General features: G+C 39.4%; 1 protein-coding gene across 2 annotated transcripts in view; it reads right to left on the reverse strand.

Moving 5' to 3' along the window:
- Positions 1-9690, reverse strand: part of ATXN7L1 (ataxin 7-like 1) — a 40554-nt gene extending 30864 nt beyond the window's left edge. Inside the window, exons 1-2 of one of the 2 annotated variants that reach the window (XM_010146342.1) lie at positions 9646-9690; positions 2768-2990 (exon numbers count right to left, since the gene is read on the reverse strand). In XM_010146342.1, coding sequence (XP_010144644.1) covers positions 2768-2973 — 206 coding nt within the window. In that variant the 5' untranslated portion in view covers positions 2974-2990; positions 9646-9690. Of the gene's footprint in view, positions 1-2767; positions 2991-9645 lie in introns of those variants that run through there. The other variant, XM_010146343.1, reaches the window with a different exon arrangement.
- Positions 9691-10060: the final 370 nt, after the last annotated feature.

Consider the following 10060-nt stretch of genomic DNA (forward strand, 5'->3'; position numbering starts at 1 on the left):
GGGCGGAAATCAGAGCTGACAGATATTTCTGGATGATATATTCACATTAATCCTTCATATTCCAACTACAAGAAGGCAACTGTTAAAATGGTGGCTACAAAAATTAAACAGTTCCAGACCTCTTTCAACCGACCATTCTGATCATGTTTTTAAAGCATTAACCGAGGAGCAGCCTGAACTTCCACAGCACATCTTACAACAACACAGGATGTGAGGAAGAGAAAATGCTGCTCAGACAATGTATAAGATGATGACTCAATCAAAACTATAAAGCATTAAACAATGGAGGAGTTGGGTCTACACACAGGCAGGTGCGACAACAGACAGATCTACTGGGCCATGCTGCTGCAGAGGCCATTGCTGAAATACTGCTCCTAACTGTAGCAGCTCAAATTTAGAAGAGATGCTGTATGAAAGAATCAGGCAAGAACAACAAAGGTTATTCCAGGTCTGGAAAGCAATAATTACAAGTGATACATTTTCTGAATTAAGCTAATTTGAAACTGACTGGAAGAACCTGTGTCAAGTATTTGTGGTATGAGACTACAATGTAACAGACAAAAGCACTGAATTCAAAAGCACCGAATAACTGGAAGCTTCTGAGGATGATAAACCACACCACACCTGGATACATCATGAACCCTATTTGCATTTTTGAGACAAATGATTCGTGTCAGTCAAGTATTTCTTTCTGAAAGGTAAGTGGGTGAAATTCTATGGCTTGTACTGATGGCTGAATGGAAGAGATAATCTTAAAAAAATAAAAATTATGAATAATTTCTCCTTTAAGAAAATCAAACCTGCTGAATATTTTCTAAAATTCTAAATAAAAATTTATCTACTAATGGAGTAGGAGCAAACACTTTTGTCCATAACAGCTGTCATTTCTATAACCCATGATGATTATCAGACTGATTTTATCTTTAACAAGTCATGTAATCTAAGGCATTTAACACCAAATTTTGAAAGACAACTTAATTGATGTCCACTTCAGACTGTTAGTGGTTTGTTACGTGATGATTACAGTGTCTTTAACTACTATATGCTTCATTTTTCCCCACTGGTAAACAAACCCACAGTATTACGTCCCAGCAGAGCTGCAAGACTTGGGTAATTCACAGGTACAACTACTAACGTATTCATTGCCAAAGTACTAATAGAGCAGTACCACAGTCTTAAACAGCTAAATCTATCTTGTTAAAAGGGAAAAGGGACCAGTGGCAATGCTCAGTTATTTTGTTCCCTTCCAGCTTTTACTGACTGACAGAATGCCATCTGTTGCCAGAACAGAAGATATTGTTCATAGATTCAGCTAGTATGCTGAAACGTGGATATGTAAGTTGCTGTCTGTAACTCTAGGATGAGAAACAGGTTTACAGTCAAGAGTGTTAATACTCTTTGTGATTTTCTTTCAATTAGACTAAAAAAAAATACTCTCATAAAATTCCTCTCTGATGTTCAGTAGAATAATCAGACAACAATATAAAAAAGTATAATAATATAAAAAAAAAGACTTAACTAGACTAGTCTTTCTGTGTATGTAATCTAAACATCCAGATTTTCTGTTTTCAGAATTACACACCATAATTGTCCACAAAGCTCATCATGCTTATAGAGGTGGTGGGTTGAGATTTTTAGAAAGATTAGATTTTGATCAAGTCTGTTCCAGTGCAAGGTAAATCCTACAGCTAGGCAGAAGCTGCTCTCTTCGAACTCATACCAACTTGTGCCCGTTTCAGGCAGAAAAGATGAGCTATGATTTTAACGTAATTGGAGTTTATGCTCTGTCTCATGAGTGAATGGTTTGCATTAGTTTATTTACTGCTTTAAGGCAGCTGTGTCCAGAAACTCTACCTAAAACCATGACCTCATGCTAGATATTACATATAAAAGGAAGGATCTTTACACAGTAAGTAGATAAAACTTCAGAAAAAGGAAGTCTTACTATCTTGAGTTTACATACACAGAACTGAGGCTAAGGAGACTACAGCGTCACAGTAGCCTGTGCAGAACAAGGAACTGAACCCAGATCTCGAGTGACCAACCTAGTGACCTAATCACAAAGCATCTTTTCTGTAGGTAACTAAACACAAAACAGTTTCTTATGGGATAAAATAGTGACCTAGTTCTGCTCTCATTTACATTTTTGCGACTCTGCTGCAATCATCACAGTCACAGGAGGATGGGCCTGGCAGTCTCAAAGCCTATATGTGTATATATATCACAGTACATGATGTAAGACGCCCCCAAAATAGTGATTTTTGCAGGCAGAATTTTCTTCTGTCATCTTATAAGGCATCAGACATTATCAAAACACAGTATGAACTCCAACAGCAGCTGCTGTTGAAGATAAATGATTATAACCAGTAAGTTTGCACGAACATCAGTTAAGCCAATACTAAGAACTCCGCAAAAATTATCCTACTGTTTAAAAGCATCAGTTTTAAGGGCTGATACTGTAACAGAAGATGGACCTTAACGATAGCAAACTAGGTCAATATCTCACTTGCTATATGCATCTGAGAAAAGCCGACATTTGATGGAACATTGGAAAAGTAATCCAGTCTGTTATCCGCCCCCTTGCCCCCGTCTCTCCCCCCCTGCTCAATTTAAAAACATCTCAGTTTCCTCCCCTAGGAAATGTAGAAGTTTAAACCGTAAACTTAGATAAGTGAGCACACCAATTTTAAAAATGATTTTGAAATATACATGTAGTTCTTATTTTCTGAACACTAACATCTTCAGTAACTATTACTTTGGTACTCACCATGGTTTATCCCGTGATACTTTTGAAGGAAAGACTGTGTGCTGTTTGCCACTGGAGGTAAGTAGATTGTCTTTGGGCGTTTTGAATGGCTTTGAGTTGCTGCTGACAGGGTTATGGCCGCTGATGCAGGATTTCGGCTTCATCTGTACTAGAGATGTCCTGGAATTGCAGGCTGGAGAAGCTGGAGAAGGGGAAGGTTTACACATTGAACCGTGTCTTCGTTCTGTAATAGAAAAACAATAAACTTTACAGAATTTTGTAGGCTAGAAGAGAAAAAAGAAGTCAGGGAAGAAGAAATTGTTCCTCTCCATGCTAGTTACAATGATTTCATCACTCTGAAGAACGCCAGCTCATTACTGTTGTGAATGTAATCAAGCCAAATGGTAATTAAGCATCATCAGCTCTGGGAAGTGCTCTGAAAAAGTAAAACATAGTAAAATAAATGCTAATAATCCACCAGAAAATTTCACCGATAAATCTCAAACCATTTCTTAAGCAGTAAGAAACCACCAGCATCTGTGTGAGGTACACTAGGTCTCCCAGCTCTTTCACGTAAATAGGAGAGTATGTAACAACAGCTTAGATGACAGTGAAATACTCTGTGACAGACATGAGATTGCTTCTATAATGTTTTATGAGGTATTCACGTAACATGATTATTGGGCAGTTTACTTCATGACTATCAAGTTTAATGGGAAGCTATAAGGAGAACAACTGGAAGACTGAAAAGCAGGCCTCCCAGAAAGGCACACACTGCCTGGTTCATGGCTCAGAGGTTACGTCCAAGCACCAAAGTAAAAACTTATTTTTTTCCCCCCACAGAGCAAAAGGCAAGTGCAAAAAAGCAGGAAGTTTATGTACCAGTGGTCAGAGGTCAGGCCCTTGTTGTAACCACTGTCCATGCTTACATGAGATGCTTAAGTACTGCAAAAAGCAAGGCCTTGCTGACACCCCCAACAGGAGAACAGGCATCAGGACAGACAGACTTGAGTAAAATTGTTTGGGTTTGGTAATTATCATTATCTTATTTTCTAAAATCTACATGTCCTATCTCTGATACTGTTAAATAAACAGATTGCTTGAAGAAGGTATTTGGCCATGCTTTACAAATAATAGACTTCTCCCAGGGGGAAGCACTAGTGCTTGGCCAGCCAGCTGGATCACAGTGTGCTGCAAACAACGGGCTTGGTGCTGCGAACTCAAGCACAACTACAAAAATATTACAAGAGACACGAGTTGTTTTCTGCTGAGAGGTGCTATAAATCCTTAACAGTCTTGTCCCCTCATTTACAGGAACATCCTTTCCCCAACCCTTTCACCCCACAGTAAGCCAGCTCCGGTGCTCCCTAGCCAGAGGCAGTGAGTGGCATGGGCAGGCTGGGGAGGAGGAATTTTCCAGGCAGTGGCAGCTGACTCTGGCCTGCCAGCACCCCAGCACCAAGAGCCTCCACAGCGGGGATCAGCCCGGTACCCCTGTCACTGACACAGCAATCAAACGCAGCAAGCACAATGTCATTATAAGCCAAGAGCTTTGGACAAGGCAGAGTTTCTCCAGCATTCAGCAATTTTCCCTCGTCTAAAGCCTTCAGACTTAACATGAAGAATTGAAGTGGGTGCTGCTCTTTGAGCTTGCACAGCATCGCTCCATCAGCCAAGAGCAGGTTAAGGAAGCAACAGCAACCTGCCACTGCAAGGGAAGGTTTTGTATTTACATCATCAACCCTTCACTCACTGGTTTGATATTTCAGGATAACTAAGAAAAATTTTCCCACAGGGAATCAAAACATGACAATTTGTCTGGCATCCTCACAAGTAAAAACTTGCCAGTGGCAGAAGGATTCATCCATGATTAATTTGCAATATGTGAATTCCTCAAGAACAAAGAGAAATGCTTAAAAAAACTAAAGAATATTCCAAATTGTTTCTGTTGTATTTCCAATGACTAAATAAAGGCATTTTCTATTAAAAATCAAGCACTTCCATCTCTTCATATTCACAGCTTTAATTACAAATGCTGAATTTCCCTCCAGATTCTCCTGCAAAACAATCTTAATTTTTTTTTAAATACCAAAAGTATCTCCTCTCACCCCCTCCAATGCCAACTGCCACGTGCCAGTTTTCATCCCACCACACACCTCAGTGTGCCACCTCTGCCTTTGAAGTCCCTTGCAGGACGCAGATAATTTACATTCATTTCACCTCACATTTGTGGCAACAACCGTGTAAACTACACATCTGCCTCTGAAATGCAGAGTTCCATTCACAGAGCATTTATTTCATTAAATAACAGTTATTGTTTCAAGAGTCACCAACCTTCTCAGCAACTATTTAATCAATTTAAATTACCCTAATAAAAATTTGCAACTTTCTCGTTAATTACTTGAGGACTGATGAAAAGGAACTGCTAAGTAACCAACAAAACCAAGCTGTATATAAAGTGAAGTTTGGAAAAACCCACGATTTCTACAGACAAATTATAAAAATTTAGGATTAATTACTCCAATCTTCACCACAGCTATTGGTTTTCTCAAGAGTGACTGCCTTCTAGTAAATTCTGTCTTTGATATTATCCCTACGGATAATATATAGAAGTGAAATCCACTACTCTGTTATTGAAATTAATCTTGGGAAAGATGGACATTCAAGATATTGACCATCTAAAATTGTATTTTAAAGTCATCTAAGTATCACATGCCATAGCAAATTATTTTTGATCTATCTCTTTACAATGGATTTTTAGTCAAGCTAAACATGTGGTGCTTTTCCCTAGACAATTTTCTCAATTTATTAATTCCCAAGAGCAAACCAGTACGTTAACTTTGGATTTTTCATTATAACACAGAAAACAGTGGAAGAGGCACTGTTGTGATCTGACAATATAATAAAGTGCATCCCACTACTTTAAATAAATGTTGACTTCAAAGATCGGGAAGAAAAAGATGACAAGATTACTTATTTTATCTGAGTGTGTCAGACTGATGGTCATTCTTGTGATCAGAACCAATGGCTATATTTGGTGTTTCCTTTTACCTCTTCAAACTCTTCTCTTCTCCCAAAACATGGCTACAGAAAGTCTTCCATGTTTTAGACAGACTCTGATACGTATTTGAGAATTACCAGCATTACCCAGCTTCTCTTGAAATTTCCTAGAAGCAAAATGAAAATTAAGACCACTGTGAAGTCATACAGGAGGAAGAACAGAAATAGTCAGTGCCACACCACCATCGGTGTTCTCAGATACTGCGCGGACAGGTAGAATCTGCACATTTACTCACATAAGCAAATGTCACTTTAGGGTCAGCAGGAGGAGACAGCAGCAAAACCTTGCAAGCAGTGCCACAGTGGAGAGCTGGAAGAGTAACTCCCTCCAAGGGGGCAGAAAACCATTGTCTGAGCCAGGCAAGAAGGCCACAGGAGGTTGTAGTTGCTGAAGGTGTGAAACCTCATAGACAAATCTCATCGTTGGGGGCATAAATCCTAACTAAATATTGATATATTCCTTCTCAAGAACTATCAGGTTGCCTCTTGCTTCCTCCTTCCTTACTACGTATGTGGTAGTGAATTAGTCTTAGACATTGGTAATACGTTTCAAAGTGAAATAATGGGAATATAGGACAAAGTAAGAAGGCTGTCAGGTGTCAAAGTCATCTGCTTAAACCAGAGTGGTGGTGCTCCTCCATCAAACGGAGTTTCCTGGTCACATCTGTGTTTTAAAAATTTCTACTAATTTGTCTATTCATATTCTACATATATACAAGGAATTACACTCGATTTAGAAATCTGCTATTATACAGCCTATGTAATAAATGAATACATGAACAAAAGACATTTGCATACCATAGAGTTGTTATAAAATTAGATATTCACATATTAACATATTCAGGAGATAACCAGCCTTCTATGTAAAACCTTCCATGCTTGTTTGCAGTTCTTGTGTAGACAGATTAGACCTAGCAGGGCAGGTGAACTCGTACACACGTGGCTGTGGACAGAGCTGTCCCTGTTTACATACAGAAGCTGCATAGTGACCAGACGTAAGTGAGCCTAAAGCACAATAAAAATTTTCCCCTAGAAAATGAAAAAATCCGGTAAGGCAACTAGAAAACCAGTTACCACTCCTAAGATACTAACCTAAAATTCTACATGCATTTCAGTTCCTGCAATGCTATGAATGCGTGCTCAAGTTTAAAATATGAAAGACAATTTTTCCGATTCATTTAAATACTTCCAAATAGATGTTTACACTCCACACGAACAGCAACATGTATTCTGTTTTGTTTCTAAATACCAGTTGCTGTCAAATCCAAGAGCAGGGAGAACACAAAGTTACAATCCTCTTTACCACATTAATCCTTCTGCAACCTCTCAGCTGTCTCAGTGCAGCCACTGCAGCAAGTGACAAGTAACATGTGACTTGTGCTGTCAAACAGTTAATGTATTAATGACATTAATCTCAGCGGAAAGTTTAACACTCTCTCACTGAATTAACTGCACTTTCTAAAGAATCAATTTCAGATCCATTTTTGTTATTTTTCCTAGTTAGCGGCAACAGTCTGAAAGCCCAACACTACATATTGTCCCTACGTGCACTGTGAACTCCGCATCAGTCGCACTGCGAATGATCTTAAAACTATTCCAGGAGATTCTTCACGTCCTACGGAAACATGGATATAGTCCAACTTTCTCAGCCAAATCTGAATTGTTTGTAGATGTGAAGTCCTCATGCTGCTAGAGACTTAACAGTCCCCGAATCTCCAGAGCTTGTCTACCATGCCGTTGTACTCCATTTGTAATCCTCCTTTCTGCCCCGTAAGCAATGCAACCCCCTTCCTTTCCCCAAAACCTCTGCTGCAACCACCAAAGTCCTCTAGGTCTGCTTTTGAATCTGTAATTCCACTGGATCATCTCTGACGGGTCACCGGGGAATACTAGCAGCTGTTTTGCAGGAAACGCCACATCTCCTTCTAATCATAAGCAGTAAAGCAAAGCAACAGAGAGGCAACATGAGCTCCAGAGCCACAAGCACAGCGTGTGGGAAAAAGAGGCAAAACCACATTCTGAGTAGAAAGTCTCTTCTCGCATTTTTGCCTCGGCTCTCTCACACAAGATCAGGCACTCAGCTCACAGCAGACCTTACAGACAACGACACATCAGTAAATATGCTGCCAGTAGAATATGCCAACTATATGTTTCCAGGTGAACTGCAGTAGTCTCATACGCAGAGAGATCTTTACGTGATCCAGAAGCTACAGATATCTCTGATTTGGACTACAAAAAAAAAAAATTTGTATATCCCACTTACATCCATTCTTACCCAATATGTGCTACTCAAAATTGATCAAGTGAACAGTTTTCTCCATCGGCGAGGCACAGAAGATTGCAAAGGAAAAAGGTAATGATACAGCTCGAGAGTAGAGGAAGATATGTTTTTGGTCTTTCAGTAGTTTTTTGCAGGTAGTTGAACCGAAATATAAAAAAATCCCTCTAACGTTGTCAGAAGAGACACCAGAACTTTGTCAGCACCAGTCATTTTGAAACATTACTCTTGTTTAGCACAATCTGACTTCCTGCGTACAGGAGGCCTAAAGCACAAAATCAATTTTAGGTCGACCCATGAATAACTCAGAGATGTGGTGTTATGGGTTACAGCTTGGTATTACACTTGGTAAAGAACAAACAAATCATAATTGCTAAAACCCATAGAGGTCAGAAAGTTCTTTGCTGTTAGTAAGCATTTACAGAATAATAAAACTCCTTTCATGCTTGTATTCATCATAAACCTTGAGTTCAGAGCCCTTTTACTTAAAATAGCATAAACTGATTTATCTGACTGCCCGTAACACAATATGAATATGGTTTGTTATCCCTCATTTACAACATTCAAGCAGATGGTAATGAAATTTAGTATCTCATCCACACCATGATTCTGTTCCAGCAACGTATCACAGTCTTGTTGATTAAGATGTTACTTATGGTAACTCCATATACCACCCATCCATAAATTACAGGTTTTTCTATTTACAGTATATCCTGAGGTGTTTTGTTGCATAGCCCTGCACTGTGCGAAGTTGAGCAATGTATACTTAAAATTTCAGTAAACAGTAAGCGAAACCTGCCACCTTGTACTGAACTTGGTTCAAAGTTTGCAAATGTACTTGGCATTAATCCTAATAAAACTAAACCAGAAAAAAACCCCACCGTGCCCGAAAAGTGACAGCCAGCAACAAGAAAACTGAACAACTAGATCGCTTGCAGAAATGTGTCATCCTGCAGTAACTGGCAGCTGGTTCATAACAAGAGTTCATAAACACCTTGTAAGCACTTTCATTTTGCAGCCACAGTCTAAAAACCCCTAACAAAACACAGTACGTGAGGTTAAGCAAATACAAACTCAGATTTGATGCCAGCAAAGTACAGCATAATGTTGCAAGACCAAAGGATAACTTTACCAGCTTTTTTGACAAAATACTATTCCAAGTCCAGCTGAAAAAAGTTTGCAAATAACATCCGTAAACTGTTCCACCCTCCTTGCACTGAGCGCTGGAAAGGAAACTGCACAGTCGGTTTCATTTTGATACTTCTTGTAAACTGACAAAGGAAATAAACCGCCAGCTCAAACCCCCGGACTGATCTGCTGCATAAAACACAGCTTGACAATCGCAAGCTTCATTCCAGGTCAAATGACATAATTGGGAAATTATCAAGTGCTAAAATAACCACCGTTCTGCTGGTGTTTATTTACAATAAACACGAGCTTCGCTTTCTGACATAAACCCACTAAAACGATTCTCCATTTCACAAAGTCTACAAGTGAGTAGGATCAGCAAAATTATGCAAAACATCCTGTTAGAAGAAGAAATGTAAACTGAGCCACTTACAGAGAGGAGCAGGCTGCCAACTTAATCTGATTCTACGACGACTGTAAACATGTACTTTTGGAACGTGAAACGATTCACATTGCCACAGATGCCGTCAGAGAAACACAGCAACGTGATTAGGTATTCTGCACACGGTAAAAAATCAGGCAGATGACCTGCCGCAGCAAATACCAGATCAGCCCTCGCACACACCAACTGTTTTGACTACAGGCACTTGTTAAGCACCAAGTTTCAGGTCCTACCAGTTGGACACCAGAACTGATCCTGTGCCAAGAACAACAAGCGCTGAAAACGGCTGCAGGGTTTTTTTTTTCTCCCTCCCCCTTTTTTTTTTTTATATTGTTGATACAACTCAAGTAACTGCAGAAATGAACCACAGTGCAAAATTAAAAGCAGCAAAACACCCAAGTGTTTA

This window comes from Buceros rhinoceros, unplaced genomic scaffold (genome assembly GCF_000710305.1).
Source record: "Buceros rhinoceros silvestris isolate BGI_N320 unplaced genomic scaffold, ASM71030v1 scaffold30722, whole genome shotgun sequence".
NCBI lineage: Eukaryota > Metazoa > Chordata > Aves > Bucerotiformes > Bucerotidae > Buceros > Buceros rhinoceros.